Here is a 22272-nt window from a genome sequence, read left to right as displayed (position 1 = left end):
CCTAGCTAATTTACGGCGGTGTAGCCTAAACAGGCTAGGCTACGCCGCCGTAACTTTCAGCCATTGTACCTGAATCTACCTAAAAGACTGTAAAAATTGGACAAACCTGCATCAAGTGATATTCAGAGATGGTAATACCTTATTGGGGGTCCATATAAGAAATGAGGCAGGTTTTTAGTGCACAATCATGTCATGGCTGCCAATAAATACAATGAAAAGTGTATAAGGATCCTATCCCACCATTAGATAACAAACCCAGGGTTTTTAAAATCCTCAACTGATGAAGGCCACCATCCCCCCAGGTTGTAATGAACCATGCTTACCAAATCTAATTCTACTGGGTTACTGGGAACTGCCTGATTTTTCACAGTAACGACATGGTGCAACCTTGGTCCATAAAAAAGCAAATGGGGTTCAGAGGCAGTTGGACACTTTTTTCAACTGCCCCTGAACTCATTCAATATTATCCTATGTGAACCATGTACACTGTCGTTTATTGCCGTTCATATGCAGTTGCATTTTAACTAATTTTTCTGAAAGCAAAAAAATGGGTTCAGACGCAAAAATTTCCAAGTTTCAGGCGCAAAATGCGGCTAAACGCAGTACCGGCGTTTTCGTTTATAAGCGTTTTTAAAGGTGACCTATTTTTGTACATTAGAAATCTCAAAAATTATGGCAAATGATGAAAAAACATTAAAAAAAATATAAAAACATTTAATTACTTGCATTGCATTGTAGACAATCCACAACTTGTGGCAGGTGATGTGGCAAGTGGACAATCCACAACTTGTGGCAGGTAACGTGGCAAGTGGACAATCCACAACTTGTGGCAGGTGATGTGGCAAGTGGACAATCCACAACTTGTGGCAGGTAACGTGGCAAGTGGACAATTTACAACTTGTGGCAGGTGAAATGGCCAGGTGACGTGGCCAGTGAACAATCCACAACTTGTGGCAGGTGACGTGGCCAGCGGACAATCCACAACTTGTGGCAGGTGACGTGGCCAGGTGATGTGGCCAGTGGACAATCCACAACTTGTGGCCAGGTGACGTGGCAACTTGTTGGGCAGGTGCCGTGGATCATGGGAATTCTTCAGAGGGTGCTGAACCCTGCTTGAGAACAGAGGTTAATGGATACTGTACTTCAAATCCCATGGGCCACTGCACCAGGAGGAGCATTTCACTTTCCTGGGCAATTTGATTTATATCTGGGTCAGTCTAGAGAGGATAGCAAAGGATACAGACCTACTTTTGGGGTCTGTACTCTACATCCAAGGATGCAGAGCCAAGAAGAGGAGCTAAGCAGAGCCTGTTCAACTGCATCAAGGAGAGAGGACGGACCTGTATTCTGTGTCTGCCAAAGCTGCTCCAGAATACTAAACTTCGGGGAAGCGAGTTGCTGTGCCTCCAGGATCAAAGCCGAGAGACTGCATCCCTGTGTGAGGATCTGGGACCTGACTTCTGGAACCTGCTGATTGTGAAGCGGCTGGGACCAAGTCACTCTTCTGCCAGGAGTGGTGAGCTGAACTACACATCTTAAGCCCTTGCCATATACATTAAACTCTGTAGGGACTGCTCTTACCCAGTTGCTCATTCACACTCACCACCAACACTTTTAAAGTGACAGTGCACCGCCTAAAGAAGGGCCTAACCAAAAGCTGTCAAATGTTAATGTAGCGCCTATGTACTATATAGTACTGGTGCTATCTAAATTTATGTGTATGCAACGCCTGTGTACTTTCAGTCCAGGTGCTATCTTAAATTTAGAGGGGGGTGAGAGAGTTTACTCTCATCCAGCTAATTTATGTAAATTAGGCCTCTGCTCTAGCTGGGCTGTACTGCCAGTTCATTCTGTGTTCCAGAGATACCTTTCCATCTCTGGGCGACAGGTGGCAGCAGTGGAGTTCAGTCTGAAGCGCCTCTTGCCAGCAGCCAATCAGAGGAGTTTCTCCCTCGCGGGGCATGCTGGGGGAGGGTACTTCTAGGGCAGACGCCATTATGTAGGGTTCGTATTCTGCTGGTTCCAGGTGCGGCACCCACCTTCAGGGTTTGCACACATCACGGGCCCCGGCGATATGGCCTACCAGGCCGGGGCGCACGTGCTATGCGGTGTCCTTGGTTCCGGGACCATAATGGCTTGGAGCAACTGAAGCTGTGGCGGGGCCCCAGTCATCTACTGGGTCCCCAAATTTCTGAAGAAGATCCCAAGCGAGTTGTGCTGTTCGGTGGGGAGTCAGTCTGAGGAGAGCCCGGAGGCAGGTAATCCAAAAGGGCCTAGACAATCCATCAGGGATCAAGGTGACCGGAAATTGACAGTTTGTTTGTATGGCAACCTGTCAGTCGGTGACCTTTTCAGAGACTACCTGAGGGAGATTCAGGCAAATTACATTACTGAGAAGGATTCGCTGTATTATCTACGTTCCAGAGAAAAGGGCCTGTGGCAGAGGTTCCACTTCTATCCTCATTTCAGCCAAGTCTGTGGCAGAGACTTGTTCCTTCTCAAGGTTTCGAGTGATACCCTGGCTGCCGGGTCAGTGTGAGAGGCCGGTCCATGTACACTACACCCCCTCGGCTGAGGGGCGACGAAAGCCGGACTGCTTTTGTTCTATCCAAGCCTGAATCTGCAACTTCTCCTCTTCACCCATTTTTCTCTATCTACCTCAAGTTCACTGTTTGCCGTGTTGGGCAAGAACAAAACCACAGAAAGAGACACTTTGCTGTTTGGACATTCCGTCATTGCACATCATCATCATCATCATACCCCTAGACGCATCGCAGAAGGTAACACGCCATCCCAAATCTATCCTGCGGGGGTAGCGCTACATGTAGATCAGAGTTTAGTTAGACTCTGATCCTTATTGTTAGAGCAATTATGCGGTCTCTGTCTTAGCTTGGCTGTGCTGTGAGTCCATTCCGCTGTATTGGGGTGTTCTTTCAGCCCCAGTGCTGCAGATGACAGCAGTGGAGTCGAGGTTCGGATGCTCTTTCCCAGCAACCAATCACAGGGGTTTCTCCTCGCTGTGCATGCTGGGGAGAGGTATTTATGGGACAGACGCCATTGGTTCTGGGTCCTTCTTCATCGAGTGTTGCACCCACCTTTAGGGTGACCACATCACGGCGCCCCGGCGCTATGGCCTACCAGGCCGGGGCGTGCGTGCCACGCGGTGTTCCTGGTTCCGGGACCATGCTGGCCCGGAGCATCTGAACCAGCGATGGGGATCCAGTAAGTGACTGGGTTCCCTCTTTTGAAGATCCCAAGCTGCGTGCTGTTCGGTTGGGGAATTGGTCTGAGGAGCGCCATTGAGATGCTGGCGGTCCAATAGGCTTAGATGAAACCACCGTGGATCACAGGTAGCCGGACACTGCGGGACTGATCACCTGTCAGTCGATACCTGGGCGACAAGCTGAAGGAGATCCAGACGTAACTCAATTAAGGAGGCATATCTCCAAGAAATACAACCCAGAGGGGACCTGTGGCAGAGGTATCTTCTGAGGCTCATTGAGGGGGGTCTATGGCAGAGACTTTCTCCCAAGTTCATCTAGGAGGGTCTGTGGCAGAGACTTATTCATACAATTGTCCGAGTGATACTGCCAGGTCAGTGAGAGAGGCCTGTCCGGGTACACTAAACCCACTCTGGCAGGAGTGGTACCAAGAAGTGTTATGTTTGGGAGCAGGACTGTTTTCTATCATTACGCCTGAATCTGCAATTCTCCTATCTTCCTCAGCTTTACTTTCTTCACCACAAGTTACTTTTTTTACCCAGCTGGGTAATAAGGAGCACTGCAAAGAGCACCTGTCTGGACATTCCTTTTACTTCTACTAGATGTACCATACATCAATTACCCCTAGGAATTTCGGAGGAGCCAAGAGGTAACAACGCCGCCCAAAAATCCAGCGTGTAGTGCTACATTAACTATTAGGTGACACTGCCAGGTACTGTTCACCATCTTTAGAAGATACTCCATGTACCCGTAAAGCATACTCTTACCTGCTGCTGGGGTTGAATGCATAGCATGCATGGACCCTTTTTCTTTGGAGTTAGTTGATGCAGATCTAGAGATTCTAGTTGGACCTGTTATAGTTCAATTAAGCTTTGCTATAGTCTTGAGTGCCAGTTAGTTAAACATTGACTTTTTATATCTTATAGTCATCTTTAATCTGTATTATTGTCTTTTTATTTATTTGAGTCAAGAGGCATTGTAGGGTATTGGGTGGGATAAACCCCTCAGCTCTGGGTGGTTTGTCAGACAGCAACCATCATTCTGATTGTGCAAATGTGCACAGTTCTTTTAGGATGGGTGCGGTCTTTTGTTAAGGGATCTACCCTCCCTAGGAGACTGTCCACATGGAGAAGCAGGTGCATAGACTGGTGCACACAGAATCTAGTGCAGCTGTGCATAGTAATCGGCTTCTAACTTCAGCTTGTTCAATTAAGCTTTGACCAGGCTGGGTTCACACTACTACACTACTTTCATCCTACTTTGCTCTGCTACATTGGTCCTACATTTATCCTACATTGGTCCTACATCCATCCTACTTTCATGAACAGGATACTACTTTGGTCCTACTTCAATGATATTCAATGGGCCTGAAGTAGGATCAATGTAGGACCAAAAGTAGTACAGGGAGCATTTTCAAAGTCGGACCGACTTGTGTAGGACGCTACAAGATGCTCTCATAGGGAAACATTGAACACAGAGCAAAGTAGGATGAAAGTAGTGTAGTAGTGTGAACCCAGCCTAAGGCTGGGTTCACACTACTACACTACTTTCATCCTACTTTGCCTAAATCTAGAAGCTGATTGTTTACTATGCACTGCTGCACCAGATTCTGTGCATACTAGTTTTAGTATATCTCCCCCAGTGTGTCTGTCTGCACTGACCAGGCCGATACCTGAAGATATAGTTGCTAAAGGAGTAGTTTGTGAGCACTGTTGTGTTCAGAACAGAAAGACTGCGTTCTATTAGACTGCGAGTTGGTGAAGCCGGTGGTGGGCTGCTTTATTACCAAAAGGCTATTGAATTACTTTGAATACTGTATGATGCTAAAACCTGTGTGGGAATCCTGCTGTAAGCAACCTTTACTTTTAAATAAAAGTGGGCAAAGAAAGCTCTAGCTAGACTGAACTTCACGAAAAGCTCTACATTTGAGCTGAACCTTATAATACCAACAGGAGTGGAGCCTGTAGACACACATGGGCTGAGAAAACTGTAAACTATACAGCATATAACCTGCAAAGTACGTTTTAGCTTATTCCTAAAGGCCAACAAAATATGTTGACAGCAATACACAATGGCCCAGATTCACATATAATTACGTTGCTCCTGGGCAGCGTAACGTATGTGATTTACGTTACACCGCCGCAGGTTTACAGCGTTAGTGCCTGATTCTCAGAACACGTGCCTGTAAACTTGCGGCGGTGTATCGTAAAAGCGCTCGGCGCAAGCCCGCCCTATTCAAATGGGGCGGGCACCATTTAAATTAGGCGCGTTCCCGCGCCGAGCGTACTGCGCATGCTCCGTCAGGTAAATTACCCGACGTGCATTGCGCTAAATGACGTCGCACCGACGTCATTTGCTTAGACGTTAACGTAAATGGCGTCCAGCGCCATTCACGGACGTCTTACGCAAACAACATAGATTTTTTAAATTTCGACGCGGGAACGACGGCTATACTTAACATTGGCTGCACCTCATAGACCCAGGGGCAACTTTACGCGTCGCAAAATGCTACGGAAACTTCGTAAATTCTCTGCGTCGAGCGCGCGTACGTTCGGGAATCGTCGTAATTTGCTAATTTACATAAGCGACGAGGAAAACGACATCGGCGACACCTAGCGGTGGGAAAAAAAATTGCATTTAAGATCTGACAGCGTAAGAGCCTTACGCCTGTCAGATCTAATGGGTATCTATGCGTAACTGATTCTAAGAATCAGTCGCATAGATACCCGGGGCCAGATTAGGACTTACAACGGTGCAAATGGTGTTGCGCCGTCGTAACGCCTTTGAGAATCTGAGCCAATGTATTTAATGTTAATGTAAGAAAATGCGTGTACCACCCTCTACCATAAATAGGTGTGTAGCACCTGTGTACTTTTTCGTACAGGTGCTATATTACATTTAGTGGGGGAATGAGAGAGTTATGTTGCTCTCATTCATTGATTTGTTAAATTTGTCTGTCGCCAATTCTGGATCGTCCTGTGGGTCAGTCTGTACTCCAGAGATGCAGTTTCATCTCTAGACAGCAGGTGGCGCCAGAGTGGTCCAGGCGGAGCCGCTTTTTCCCAGCAGCCAATTGGAGGAGTTTTTCCCTCGCGGGGCATGCTGGGGAGGGGTATTTCTGTGGCGGAGGCCGTTGTTCGGGGTTCTTCGCGGGTTCCTGGTTCCAGGTGCGGCACCCACTTTTAGGGTGTGCGCACATCACGGCCCCACCACTATGGCCTACCAGGCCGGGTCACGTGCAATGCGGAGTTCCTGGCTCTGGGCTCTCATAGTTAGGAGCAACTGATGCTGTCAGGGGACCCCAGTGACTTACTGGGTTCCCACTTCTATTGAGAAGATCCCAAGCTGGGTGCTGTTCGGTGGGGGATCGGTCTGAGGAGAACCCGGAGGCAGGTGATCCAATAGGGCTTGAACGAACCACCGGGGATCTGGGTGACCGGACACTGACAGGTTGCATTCAGACTGTCAGTCGGTGACCCCAAAGACATACTGGGAGGATTTGCTCTATCATTCAAACTTCCAAGCGCTAGGCCTGTGGCAGAGGTCTCACCTTAACACCCTAATTCCATTAGAGCCAAGTCGGTGGCAGAGACTTGTTCCTTCCCAGAAGCTTTAAGTGACGCTCTGGCCTGTGAGAGAGGTCTGTCCGGGGGCACTTTACCCACTCTGGCTAGAGTGGCGACGGGAAAAATGCAATTATAGGAGGCAGGACTGCTTCTTTATCCATGGCCGGATTCTGCAAAGTTATTCTTCTTTCATCAACCTATCCTTTTTACCTCAAGTTGACATGTTGGTCGTGTTTGACCAGAGAATAAAGCATTGAAAACGTCAACCAACGGCCTGGACATTCTATTATTGCTCTCATCACTACCATCACCCCTAGACACAACACAGAGGTAACTTAAATACGCCGATCCCAAATCTAACCAGCAGCTCGTCCGGGGGTAGCGATACACGTGCCAACATAGGATTTTTGCTAGAGAAACTGCCAGGACAGGTAAATTTAGGCAGGCCTATGCTTCAGGCTAGGCCTGCTGGTTTTGATCTGGGGGGAGGGAGTGGTTAGTGTAGCAGTGGGTGTGACCACCTGTGCTTTAGTTCTGAGGCACCTCCCCTGCTTCCAGGGAGATTGTTCTGGAAGAGGGGCATGGCCAAGGACTGGAGTGGCAGGCAGCTCATGTGAGGAGCTCTGACCAATCCCCACTTGGTATTGGCAGGCCTCCCATATAAGATGAGGTCACATCCCACTGGGGGGGAGTTGTCGGCCAGGAGGAGTGGACAATGGAGCACTAGACAGTAGCAGGTGGCCGCCCCCATCTGTGAATGTACCACAGTGGAGTACTGGGTGCAGAGGCATGGCAGGAAGTCTGGGAGGGAACTTCATCCTTACAGGGTCATGGATGAAGTCCTCATCTTTATACGGTCATTGATGAGAAGTCCTGGAACAGAGGAGAGACTGTGGGGAAGTGTGTCAAATCAATGCGGCCTGAGGGCGGAGGATTTGCAAGTCGTACTAGCTGGGATCAGTAGTCCACCAACCAACATGTGCTACTAAATTACTAGGCCGCCGGGGAGAGATACTGCAGACCTCTGGCCTAGTAACAGCACCTAAATACAGCCAGAAAGTTGGGATTATTTAGAGTGATTTCTTTTTTTTGTCACAATGAAGATGATGGGAAAGGATCTAATAGTTTTACAGTGATATAGTAGTTCTACAGTGATATAGTAGTTTTACAGTGGAAGTTTTGTGTAGGGGGAGAGAAATCCTGGGAGCAACAGTCTGCAGGAGTTAATGCAGAGGAAGAGGAGCAATAGTCTGCATGGTGATATGCAGGCGAAGAGACTGTAAATGTTAGTAGTACATCAGTCCTTAAAGGCTAAACCAATTCATCAATGTTCACTAAATATGATGGCAAAGCAACATGTTCTATGGGCATCCCATATCCCCCTTACACCGACCAAGTTATATCCCCCAATAAACAAAACAACACAAATGACTGTTCATTGTCTCTGAGGTGATAGATGGAGGTCTGGCAGCAGGGTGATAAAGCGATACATTGGAGCAGTGGTCATCAACCTTGTCCTGCAGGGCCCACTAACAGGCCAGGTTTGCAAGATAACTGAAATACATTACAGCTGATATCATTTGCTCCTCAGTGATTGCAGTATTCTAGACTGCATCTCCCCAAGGTAATACATAAAACCTGGCCTGTTAGTGGGCCCTGCAGGACAGGGTTGACGACCACTGCATTAGAGTGATTGCCCGTCCTGAATTTTGCAGGTCTGTCCCGGGCACCTTCATTCCAGGACAATACAGTGTCCCAGAATGAAACCGACACAACCACCCCCCCCCCCCCGGCCATCTGATACCCCCAAAAAAGGCTGCCACATCACCACTTTACTCACCGACGGTACTTGTCCTGGCCCGGAATGATTTTTGGGAAGGGAGGGTGACCCTACACTACATGTGCATCTGTCACACATCAGGTCCGATGTACATTTGCTGGTAAGCTTGAAGTAGGGGTGCAACGGATCGTGCCCGATCCGCGATCCGAACGGGCTGACCTGTTCGGATCGGCACAGAATGCGATCCGCAGAGCGCACCGCCCTTAGAAAAGGCCGCGGCTTCGGCCTAGCTCCGGAGCGGTCGGCCATCTTGGTACACCCGGCGGCGGTGCACGCTGACATCATCACCCCTCCCTCTGCTCGTGGATCTTCTATTCTGCAAGAGCGCGCTGTCTGCCTGACAACCGAATCGAGTACAGTGAGACTGAGTAGTACAGTTGATTCATGTTGGCTATATTACAGTGGGAAAAATGGCCATATACAGTGTACTGTGTTACTGAGTGTTTACTAGTATGGGGGCCGGGGCAATGTTGGCTATTATTACAGTGTGGGAAAAATGGCTATTACAGTGTTACTGTTTACTAGTGTGGGGGCAATGTTGGCTATTATTACAGTGTGGGGAAAATTGCTATTACAGTGTTACTTTTTTTTTTTTTACTGATCCGAAAATGATCCGATTCGTGACTCCTGATCCGAGGATCGGTCCGATCCGTGAGTTTTTTGATCCGTTGCACCCCTAGCTTCCGTTGCACCCCTAGCTTGGAGCGTTAGGGTCTTTTGACAACCCTTTAATTTTTAAATCTATTTAATGTTAATGGAATTAACTAAAATCAACAACATCTGTCACAAATAATGCTATGTAGTACTGCTGAAGCAACTACACATTATATACAAAAGAAACAAATACAGTAGAAGCCATTTACCACCCACAACAAGCTATGCAAAACCAAATATTAATGAATAAATGTATGGTATATTTTTCATATTGTACTTTGCTAGGTGTGGAGTGTTATGTAGCAATTTCTTATACCAAGGCTTTTTTTTTTTCACTTATGTATACAATTTTAATTACAGAGGTCAACGTTCTCTAACTTGTTCTGTATTTTTTTCCTGTAGCTCCTTGTTGCTGAAAACATTGGTACAGAGATACTATTGGCCACTCTCTTCTGGCTTAGCCCTGTTGCAATCTAAAATGAATCACCCCTGCACTAGCAATGATCAACTCCACCGAGTCACTTTTTCTACTGATGAACAGAGATGAACTCTGGCATGTTTGGATCCTAGTCTGAACCCTCCTACACATTCCTGCCAGAAAGCTGTCACTGTACAGAGCCAATCATAACCAGTCAAGGTATTCCCTGTCCCACAGCCACATGCATACAAGGACCATCTATACGTGTGGCTGCAGGGAATGCCTTGGCTTTGGACAAAGATCCAAACATGCCTAAATTCATCCCTCCTAGTGAATTTCAGTAAACTTGATCTATTAAGCTAAAATGATCATTACTGGACAAAATGGTAGGTTTTAAAAAAAACTATAGTTTAAAATAACATTCACACAGTGAACATTAGGATCCTTATGACACTTTTTTTAAAACTGAGTTGAGCTTTTTGCATTTAAATAATTGAAAATGTTTAAGGTAACATATAGTGTTGTTGCTTTCCTTTTAATTTGGTCTTGCAGGTTTTCCTCACCTATTACAGTGACAAGAGCCTCATCTGAGCCTGATACAATTCTGTCTGGAAGATTTAACAACATCTCTGTGCGGATGCTGTCACCTGTAATGATAAAATGAGAACAAAACACTAATTTAGTAATTAGTTCTATCTTATAGCAACCAATCAAAGAGCAGCTTTTCACTTAAAGCGGGGGTTCACCCAAAAAAAAAAAAAATGTAATTGCATCTATCAGATCCAGCATGTTAAGGACATTGTATTTCGGCATTTTTTTTTCTCGGTACATACCTTTATATCCTGATGTTGTCCAGGGCTTCCGGGTTCTGATGACTGCTTGACTGGGCATTCCTATCCTACCGTACGATAATTGACGTCTTGTGAAACAGGTGACCTGTCGCACAACGCGCGTCACCAGACGTCGGGAAAGAGCCGAGCTGTGAGTCGGCACTATATGGCGCCTGCGCAGTCAGCTCTACACGGCGGGCGCAGGCGCCGTATAGTGCCGACTCTTAGCTCGGGTATTTTCGGAAATCTGGTGACGCGCGTTGTGCGACAGGTCACCTGTTTCACAAGCCGTCAATCATCCAACGAAAGGATAGGAACGCCTAGTCCCGCAAGCATCGGAAGCCTGAAGCAGGGATAGGAACGCCCAGTCCCGGAGTCGTCAGAACGCGGAAGCCCTGGACAAAATCCGGATATAAAAGGTAAGTACAGAGCAAAAAAAAAATGCTGAAATGTAATGTCCTTACTATTGTACTTTTTAATGTAAAAAAAATGTTTTTAGGGTGAACCTCTACTTTAAATGCAGCAGACTAGCTTAAAAGCTTATTTAGACTGATTAACCACTTAACCCCCGGACCAGGGGACTTTTTGCGATTTGGCACTGCGTTGCTTTAACTGACAATTGCGCGATCGTGCAACATGGCTCCCAAACAAAATTGACGTATTTTTTTCGCACAAATAGAGCTTTCTTTTAGTGGTATGTTATCACCTGCAGTTTTGCAGTTTTTATTTTTTGCACTATAAACAAAAATAGAGCGACAATTTTGAAAAAAATTCAATATTTTTTACTTTTTGCTATAATAAATATCCCCCAAAAATATTATTATATATAAAAAAAAAATTCTCCTCAGATTAGGCCAATACGTTTTCTTCTACATATTTTTGGTGAAAAAAACAAAACCGCCACAAGCGTTTATTGATTGGTTTGTGCCAAAGTTATAGCGTCTACAAAATAGGGGATAGTTTTATGACACTTTTATTAATATTTTTTTTTACTAGTAATGGCGACGATCAGCAATTTTTATTGTGACTGCGACATTATGGCGGACACGTTTGATACCATTTTGGGACCATTGTCATTTTTACAGCGATCAGTGCTTTAAAAATGCACGGATTACTGTAAAAATAGCAGTGAAGGGGTTAACCTGTAGGGGGTGATTCTGTTAGGGGGCATGGCTACGATTGACACATCACTGATCGCTGCTCCTGATGAGAAGGAGCAGACGATCAGTGACAGTGTCACTTGGCAGAATGGGGAGATGCATGTTTACACTTGCCTCTCCCCGTTCTGCAGCTCTGTGACCCGATTGCGGGACACTGGCAGAAATCAAGTCCACGGGTCCCGCGGGCACGGTCACGTAGCTCGCGGCAGGGGCTTTTAAAGTGATGTATATATACGTTACTCTGCCCAGCCGGGCCATTCTGCCCGGGAGCTGGTCGGGAACAGGTTAAAGTTGATCAGCAACATTGCTCGTCATTATATTAATAATGTCTAACTCAGGCTATAATGTGTTTCTTTAGTTTAGGATAGAGTGTGGAATAAGTAAAAGGTCTGTTTTTTTTTTTGGTTGTTTTAGATCCAATTGGCTAGATTATCAATGACTTTCTGTTCCTGTGATGCATATACAAGAAATGGTGGTGCAATTGTAGACAGGACAGAAAGCAGTGGCAAAAATTGATGGCACAGTGGTGACAGTTGATGGCATGGCACAGTGGCAGGTATGTTTATGTATTTCAGCCTTGTACGCCAGAAGAAGTCCAAGCGGATATCAAGGTGACAAACAAACCTATGATGCCCCAACCAGATCAGGATACCATGCAAGCGGCGAGGGTTCATCCGTGAAAAGACATACAGTAGTTCTTCACATTCACCAACTCTCAAATCCCTAAATGCAGAGCATGCAGGGTCATCCCATTACCAGCCAATTGGTCTGCAAAAGCTGTTTTAGAGTCTATGCAGCAGTCAGAGGGTTAAATAGCTGTCCTATTCAAAGATGGGCAGGGTATACATAGTGAGATGAGCAACAGCAGTTCTATTGCAGCAATTAGCTCAATCTCCTCCAGAGAAGTTAACTCTTCCTGGTCCACGCAGCAAATATCCCTCCTAGACATCTGGATGATGGGGGGGCCATCTGAAGATACCTCAGAAGAGCTCGGCCCTCGGACTTCAACTTTTTTCTAGTTGAGCCCTATGTCCAGCCTGTAAAACCAGCTATTGGCTGCGAGGAAGCCGACACTACATCTGAGTAGTCAAAAGATGTACAGTACTTCCTATGTCTAAAGAAGCAGGTTTGCTTCTTTCCGTTTGGTTTCCACTAGTGCAACTTGTCATGCGACTTGGGACTGCCAAGTCACATGATAAGTCGTACCCCATGATTTCCATAGAGTACCGTTTATCTATTTGAACTCACAGCGACTTCAGAGTATTCCCTGCATTACTTTGGTCCCACTTTGATGTGACTTGAGTTCTATAGACCTCAAAAATACACAGGCATTGTTTCAAGTTGCATCAAAATCGTGGCAAAATCATTACGAATTTCAGGTTGCAATAGTGGAAACATAGGCTTAGTCTGATGGATGATATCGGAGACATTGTTGAAGGAGAAAGGAAAAAAATTATGTTTTTTCCTCTCAATTCCCTAGGAAAACTTTATTCACAGTCATAACAAGATTCTGCAATGCCAGGCGGTCCGCTGGAGGTAGATGCGCCAGTGATTAGTATAATAAAGAAATTTCATCTCACCAATTGATAATTCAGCCTCAATTGAGGATCCTTTCGACAGATGAATAGATCCCAACTTAAAGGAGTTTACCAAATGAAAGGTAAACGTCTGGAAGTCAGCAATTGCCTTATCTGTATCCAAAGCCCTGTGGGCATGGACCAAAAACATGGAAACAGTGATTCATTAAAATGTTCCTAGGGAAAATATAGTCAAGGCTTTGGACGAGTTATGGCTCTCAGCAGACTTCACTGACGAAATGGCGATGCATACAATTCGTTACTTTGCAAGATCAATGTCACTACTTGTGATATGGGCAGTTGACACTGTTGACACTGTCAAAACAAAATTAGTATAATATCCTTTTTTTGATGGTAAATCACTATTTGCAGAAAGATTAAAGAAAGCCATTTCCCGGGTCACAGGAGGAAAGTCAGACTTGATTCCCCAGAACTGCATAATTAGATGTACCTGGGGATTCAGGGATGCTTACTTGCATGCACCCATACTACAACTGTTACAGAAGTATCTGAGATTTTCGGTCGACCAGGCCCATCTACAATTCCAGAGTCTCCCCTTTGGGCCCTGCACTTCCGTCCGAGCCCTCACGAGGATATCCTCCTTTTATCAAAAAATCCAGCCCAGCTAGTGGAACACAGGTGGATGCTGTGTCCTACACTATCAAGATACAGTTGGATGGTAAATCATCAAACAAGTCATCTTTTCTCCAGTTTAGGCACCTTATTCATTCAACACCGCAAAAGGGATGGTGTTCCTGCCATCTCAGAAAGTGTGGGTGATCATTCAAAAAAGTAAGGAGAGTGAGGACATGGTTCCCCTATAACAGCCTCAAACTAACTCAACTTAATAGGGATTTTTGTCTTTTTGTATCTAGATGGTCCCATTGACACATGGATATCTCATGGAACCTTTTAGCTAGAATTAGGCCGTGTACACACGGTCGTTCCAAACCGATGAGAATGGTCCGACGGGCCATTTCCATCGGTTCACCGCTGAAGTGGCCTGATGGTCTGATGTGCGTACACACCATTGTTCCAAAAACCGATCGGGTCAGAACGCGGTGATGTCAAACACACGACGTGCTGAAAAAAACGAAGTTCAATGCTTCCAATATTGGAGGGGCCAAAGTAACCTTGGCCACATTGTATGCTCCAAATACCCACCAAGATGTATTCATTAAAAAACTCCTTACAGAGTTGGTTGACTTTGCGGAGGGCAAGCTAATCCTGGGAGGAGACTTTAATGTTGCCTTGGACCCCGGAATGGTTGTGTCCTCAAGGACATCATCGACTCAGGGGAACGTCAGAAAAGGGATTCTGCGGAAATTGCATGAGACACAGTTAGTAGCTGTATGGAGGATACTACACACAGAAGAAAGAGACTACACTTTCTTCTCCAACCCACATCAGGTATACTCCCGTATAGATTTTTTTTTTGATCCCACATTACTTGATTACTTCAGTAATGAAATTAGAAGTTGGGAATATAACGTGGTCTGACCATGCCCCTGTCAGCTTGTGCCTTTCCCTCTCCGGCGCGGTTCTATCCCAGGACAGATGTTGGCGTTTGAATGAGAGTTTACTGCAACATTCGGGAATTAGGGAAGATGTTGCCAAAGAAATTGCAGCGTACTTTCAAGTTAATGATACGCCTGGGAGTGACCCAGGAATGGTGTGGGAAGCACACAAGACTGTGATTAGGGGGGTCCTGATCAAGCATGGATCTATCCTGATAAAGAAACGTGACAAACAAATCAGGGAATTATTGGAAGATATTCAGAAGCTGGAAGTTCAACATAAAAAAACACAACTACCCGGTAGTGGGAGGGACTTAGGATACCTAAGGAGACAGCTCACAGAAGTAATGCGTTTTAAAGCAAAAGCAACAATACAAAGGGGCAAGAAACTTAATTATGAACTAGGAGACAAGTGCAGTAAGTTACTGGCAGGAACACTTAAGGAAAAGAGCGGGTCAACATACATACCACAAATAAAAGGGAAAGAAGGACAGCTAATACGAAAACCAAGCCCAGACATTTGGGGAATATTATTCTTCCCTATACAATCTTGTGATAGATGGGAAATCCCAGATATGGATGAAGGAATATCTGTCTGCCTCAGGGCTATCTAGATTGCCATCTCCAGTTAGAGATAGTTTAGAGAAACCTATCTCTATTGAGGAAGTAGACGCAACCTTGAAAAAAATTAAGTCAGGAAAGGCCCCAGGTCCTGACAGATTCACTACAAGGTACTATAGGGAATTTTCTAAACTACTAAATGGCAAAACTTTTTGATGCCCTTGGGAGTACCGCAAAGCTTCCCCCGGAAGCACTGCTTGCACATATAACAGTGATACCTAAGGAGGGGAAGAACCCGACAGACTGCGGTAGCTACAGACCAATCTCACTATTAAATGTAGATTTAAAACTTTTTTCAAAAATAATTGCAACCCGACTCCAACCCTGGATAGCGCAGTTAGTGAATCTGGATCAAGTAGGGTTTATCCCGGGGAGAGAAGCTAGGGATAATACAATTAAGATTATTAACTTGATCCACCATGCTCAGACAAAATAAAATTCCCTGCGTACTCTTGAATACTGATGCGGAAAAGGCGTTAGACAGGGTGAGCTGGGGGTTCCTGGAGGAGATGCTGAGTCAGGTGGGGCTGGGGGAACACATGATTAGGTGGATTATGAGTGTTTACACGTCCCCACGTGCCTCAGTAAAAGTAAATGGAGTACTTTCCCGCCCGTTTAAGATCTCAAATGGTACGAGACAGGGATGCCCTCTATTGCCCTTGTTGTTTGCTCTCTCATTGGAGCCTTTATTAAATAGAATTCGCCAGAACCTGGATATTCAGGTAATCCAAATGGGGGAGCATATACACAAGGTGGCAGCATATGCGGATGACCTGCTCTTTTCTCTGACCAATCCACATATTTCACTCCCTAACCTGGTAAACGAAATTGAGTTATACGGAAGGATGTCTAACTTAAAAATTACCAGAACTAAATCCGAGGCAATGGAAGTGGCATAACCAGCCACTGTGGGGGAAACCATAAGACAGAATTTCGGATTTAAATGGGGGAAGGCCCTGAAATATTTGGGTACATATATACCAGCAAATATAAAGAATATTTTTGGGTTGAATTTTCCATCTTTTTATAACTCAATACGAACACTCTTAGACAAATGGCAACAGGGTTTGCATTCATGGTTTGGCCGGAGCAGTAGAGTGAAGATGAGCATTCTGCCAAAAAGGCTGTATCTCTTCCAGGCACTCCCAATCGCTATTCCAGCGTCTTTTCTCAAGTAGGTAGTCTCTTTATGAATTTTATATGGGCGGGGAAACAACCTAGAATAAAGAGAGAACTGTTGAGAATTCCAAAGGAAGTAGGGGGATGGCTGTACCAGACATAGTGAAATACTATCGAGCAACTCATCTGACAAGGTTGGTGGATTGGTGCAGACACAGAGAGTCAAAATGCTGGGTAGATATGGAACAACAGGTTAGCCAAATACCATTATCTAGAGCACCGTGGTGTTATGCAGAATTACCAATCCATCTTAAGAAACATCCTACAATAGGACCTAGGTTACGAATATCAGCAAAGATATGTAGAAATCAGGAATTCTCTTCAAAATATTTACCATTGTTACCCATATTAGGAAATACGTATTTCACACCAGGACTGGAAAAGGGTATCTTTGATAATCTTAGGCAGAAGGGCATCTATCAGGTGTCACATTTTATACAATCGGGCTCTTGGCCGTCAATGGGTGACCTGACAGAGATGGGGGGGTCTTTTGGGCTCACTTTTTGGCAGGCAATTCAGTTAAGCCATTTCCTGAAATCGCTGGGGTCGGTGGAGGAATTTCAAAGGAAGTTGACAGCGTTTGAACAATATTGTAGTGGCGAGGAACCACTCTCGCGAGTGGTATCCAAGATGTATGGTCTGTTGAATGCACCTCCAAAAGACTATGTGATGTCAGGAATTGGCAAATGGGAAGAGGCCATGGAGAGAAATTTTACCCCAACTCAACGTAAACAGATTATTTAGTTATTATTTAACTCCTCAATCTGTACAAGAACCCAAGAAGCCAGTTATAAAATTCTTACACAATGGTACTATACCCCAGCAAGGCTTAATAAACTTGCAAAAGAAAACTCAGATCGATGCTGGAGATGTGGGAGTGAGCTGGGAACACTTTTGCATATATTTTGGTCCTGTGAAAAAATGAGACATTATTGGGAGGAGGTGAGGAGAATATCCCAAACGTTTACAAAATACCAGATACCAAATGATCCCGCCTTTTTCCTGATTCATTGTTCACAGATCCCAGCTCAGAATTACAGGAAATCAGTAATATGTAATTTGATTAATGCAGCAAAGATGGGAGTCACCCGAAGATGGAGGGACTCTAGACCTCCCTCCATAGCAGGGTGGCTTAATAGAATTCAGGAGATAGAGGCAATGGAGGATTTAGTTCTTTCTGCCCAAAACAGGAGGAAACAATATAATGAAATTTGGTTAGGTTGGAAAACATTTATTAATTCAGAGGAAGGGAAGGAAATGTTGGAAGAAAGATAAGACAAGTAATGTAAATTCAGCTGAGATTGGAAATTTGCACATGAGTAGAAAGTGAATATATAAGATCTTGTGCCGTTCATCTCATGGGGTAGTAGGAATGGAGGGGAGGGGGTTTCTTTGTTTTGTTTTTTTGTACTGGAGGGGGGGGGGGGTTAGGTTGAAGAGTATAAAGTAAAAGGGAGAGAGGGAGACATAAAGAATAGATTAAATGTCTGATCAAATTGTATAGGTGGATAGAACAAGGTATGTGTTATACCTGTACATCTGTAATACACGGACGTGATCTTTTATTTATTATTTATTTTATGAAATATGTATTCTGTTTTGTATGCGTTTCTCTTTGATAAAAATAAAATATATAAAAAAAAAAATATTCACTGGTCCTGAGGGAGGAGCCAAGGCGGAGCTTGTCACATGTATGCTGCCATGGATAGGCACTAGGAAAAAGGTTTGCCTTTAGTTATACTTTAAGCAAGTCAATAAATGTTGACTTTACATAGCAGTTCCTTACCCGGTGGACAGAGTACTGATGCCTGCATCTTTTCCTCTAGAATTCCAGAAGGCTGGGGGGAAAAAAAGGAAAAATTACCAGGATTGTAGTTTATAGTTTAACAAAAAAAAAAAAAAACGGAAGAAGAAATAAGGTTCATTATGTAGCCAGGAGCTGGCCATTATTCCTGAAATTCAGAGACATTTTCGCTGTGTTATTCTAATTCTGGAATTGCTGCACTTCTCTGTGCCACTAGACGGCCAGGGGTCTAGTGACAATAAGACAAGGGCATTGCAGGGACAGATTAGGAATGAATAGGGTATCTCAGCCAATGGGCAGAGATGTTCTTGGGTCCCTTGGCCTGCTGGGAGAGCCTATTTATTTTGGTGAGGTCAGGTGATCTGGGTTCTGTGCCACCTGGACAGCTGTCTGGGTGGACATGTGTTGTGCTGCCCCGGCTGCTAGGCCAGAGCGTGTGGCCTATCCCAGGGACATCTGGCTGCTAGGCGTAGGGTTGGGATTGAAGCTTGCAGCCCAACCATAAGTGATGGTTCTGCCAGTCAGAGAACCTGTCGCGGTCGGAGGTAGAGGGGAAGCTGTCGCCACTAAGGGACCACCACCTTATTACCAGGAACCACAGTGAGTATTTGAAGCAAGTACTGGAGCAGTATTCTCACCAACCGGGGACAGTGAAGAATTGGGAAACTTCAGCAGATGTCAAGCCAGGGACCCAGCCAGCGGAGGTGATGCTTGCAGAGCAGCCTTGTGTGCCAAGCCAGGGACCCGAGCAGGCCAGTGGGTTAAAGCTTGAGGAGTATCTGTGAGTGCCAAGCTAGGGACCCAGCAGGGAAGCGGGGGTGACACTTGAGGAAGATACTCAGGAGTCCTGAAAAAAACAACCGTTTTTAAAACTTTTTTTCCATTGATACATGTTCCCTGGGACCCGGGTTCTCAAAGACGTTTTACGACAATAACTTGCATATTAGGCTTTAAAATGAGCACTTTTGAATTCGAACGTTCGAGTCCCATAGACGTCAATGGAATTCTAAATGTTAGCGCAAATGTTCGGTCCGTTGGAAGGTTCTGGTGCGAACCGAACGGGGGGGTGTTCGACTCATCCCTACTGTCTACCTATAGAAGTCTTGGAGTCTGCTAATTAACTACTTAAGGGTGTCCTGGCCCTAAACCCACAGTTCTGTTCAAGAGAAAATAAATCTTAGCATTCAAGAAGAGTCTGGCGCTCATGAATCTATCTTGCATTACACCCACCATGTATTGTACCCACGCTACACAGAAGGATGTCAGCTGTTCCTAACTCTGGAGGTTCTAATTAGACCAAAGGGGACCCGGGGCCTTGCTACACTGGCAACAATCATTGTGTTCTGCTGGCAGGGAAGGCTCCTCCCACTGGCAGAACACAAGAGCATTGCAGGAAGGTTTGCCCTATCAACAATGACTGTTATGATGGGGGAATCATGCTATTTTCTTTATTTCCACCACAAGTGAAAGAAAATTGCATAATCTACAGCCCCAGGTATATTGCAGCATGTGTAATTTGCTCACACGGCTGTTTTCGTATTTTAGGTGCTAAACGGTTGCAAGCGTTAAAACAACATATTTTATACGTGACATTTAATGCTTACAAACTTAATATACATTAATACAGAAAACACATATTTCCTTTAATGAATACTCAACCAGGAACTAAAAAACATATTTCAACTGATTATGTTTGGTATAAATAAAATGTATTTAAAGCTGAGCTCCAGGCAAACACCTACACTGATACATAATTGCTGTGTTACCTGCCAAATAATTTTGGCATGATTCAGTCCTGAGATTTACACAACTTTACCACACTGCATAGGTCAGAAGATTTTTCATTATTGCAGTTAACCACTTCAAGACTGGACTATCTTCACCCTCTTCCTGCCCAGACCCTTTTTCAGATTTCAAAGCGATCATACACTGTGAATGGCAACTAGTCATGCAACACTGTACCCAAATTACATTTTCTATCTCTTTTTTTGAGACAAATATAGATTTTTGTTGGTGGTATTTAAGCATCACAAGTTTGTTGCTATAGAAAGGAAAAAAGAATGGACATAGTTTGTGTTATAAAACTTTGCAAATGAATAACAATGTATGCGGCTGAATACGTTTTGGTTTTATAAATCTAAGCCGAAACGTATTCAGCCACATACCGTACATTACTACATACAAAGGTGTATGTATGTCTGCGTGACAGGTATATAAACTATAGTGTGTGTGTGTGTGTGTGTGTGTGTGTGTGTGTGTGTGTGTGTGTGTGTATATATATACACACACACACAGTACAGACCAAAAGTTTGGACACACCTTCTCATTCATAGAGTTTTCTTTATTTTCATGACTATGAAAATTGTAGATTCACACTGAAGGCATCAAAACTATGAATTAACTCATGTGGAATTATACATAACAAAAAAATATATTTTATATTCTAGGTTCTTCAAAGTAGCCACCTTTTGCAGCAGACACATCTCTAGAACTGTTAAGAGGAGACTGTGTGAATCAGGCCTTCATGGTAGAACATCTGCTAGGAAACCACTGCTAAAGAAAGGCAACAAGCAGAAGAGACTTGTTTGGGCTAAAGAACACAAGGAATGGACATTAGACCAGTGGAAATCTGTGCTTTGGTCTGATGAGTCCAAACTTGAGATCTTAGGTTACAACCCCCGTGTGTTTGTGCGACGCATAAAAGGTGAACGAATGGACTCTACATCAGGAATTATGGGGCCCCTTACAGAGCTTCAGGCATGGGCCCCCTGGAGAAGAGAACCGGGGGGGGGGGGGTGCTTCCGCCTGAAATTTTAGAAAAAGAAATTACAAAAAAAGGGGGTTGCCATCCGGGACCTTTGGGCCCTTTAATACAAAATAAATAAATAAAAAAATATATAAAAAAATAAAAATAAACATTTATAAAAAAAAAAGGGGGTGGGTTGCCATCCTGGGCCCTTTAATAAAAAATAAATTAAAAAAAGGGGGTTTGCCACATGGGGCCCTGGGGACCTCTGAGCCCTTTAATAATAAATATAATAAAAAATTATAAAAAAGGGGGGTTGCCATCCGGGGCCCTTTAATAATAATAATAATAATATAATAATAATAATATAATAATATATAAAAAATAAAAGAAATAAAAAAAATATATAACTTTTTTTTTTTTTTTTATAAAAAAGGGGGGTTGTCATCCAGGGCCCTGGGGATCTGCGGGACCCTGGGGACCTCCGGACCCCTAAAAAAAAAAATTGGCCCTTTAATAAAAAATAAAATAAAAATATTTAAAAAAAATATATATTTTTTATAAAAAAATAAATAAAAAAAAGGGGGGTTGCCATCTGGGGCCCTGTGGGCATCCGTGCCCCTGGGAACCTCCGGACCCCTAAAAAAAATGTTTTTTTCTTTTTTTAAAGGGGGTTGCCATCCGGGCCCCTGGGGACCTCCGGGCCACTTACAGGTGTACTGCCTGTACCCCCCTGATGGCCGCCCTGCAGAGTAGGGTGTAGACCAGATTAGCCATGTAGGCTCATCTCCACCGCGTCACACTTGTAATTCCGGGTTATACAGTAAATGTGTATTTTAACCGGTTAACGCCCGCCGCATGTATATGTACGTCCACAGAATGGCACGTACAGGCATATGGGCGTACATGTATGTCCCTGCCTTTCCGCGGGTCGGGACGAGGGCGCGGCTATTCGTTTCTAGCCGCCCCCTCGCGATCGCTCCCCGGAGCTGAAGAACGGGGAGAGCCGTATGTAAACACGGCTTCCCCGTGCTTCACTGTGACACAGGGAGACACGATCGATGACGTCAGACCTACAGCCACACCCCCCTACAGTTGTAAACACACACTAGGTGAACCCTAACTCCTTCAGCGCCCCC

The 22272-nt window shown here is 44.7% G+C and overlaps 1 protein-coding gene across 1 annotated transcript in view; it reads right to left on the bottom strand.

The window, feature by feature from the left end:
• LOC120910398 (alpha-2-macroglobulin-like protein 1) overlaps nucleotides 1-22272 on the bottom strand; it is a 268848-nt gene that overhangs the window by 75466 nt on the left and 171110 nt on the right. Inside the window, exons 22-23 of the mRNA XM_040322155.1 lie at nucleotides 18370-18463; nucleotides 10263-10346 (exon numbers count right to left, since the gene is read on the bottom strand). Coding sequence (XP_040178089.1) covers nucleotides 10263-10346; nucleotides 18370-18463 — 178 coding nt within the window. The remainder of the gene's footprint in view (nucleotides 1-10262; nucleotides 10347-18369; nucleotides 18464-22272) is intronic.

Source organism: Rana temporaria, chromosome 8, assembly GCF_905171775.1.
Source record: "Rana temporaria chromosome 8, aRanTem1.1, whole genome shotgun sequence".
Taxonomy (NCBI): domain Eukaryota; kingdom Metazoa; phylum Chordata; class Amphibia; order Anura; family Ranidae; genus Rana; species Rana temporaria.
Note: the sequence above shows the minus strand (reverse complement) of the source record. Positions and strands in the feature narration are given on the sequence as shown.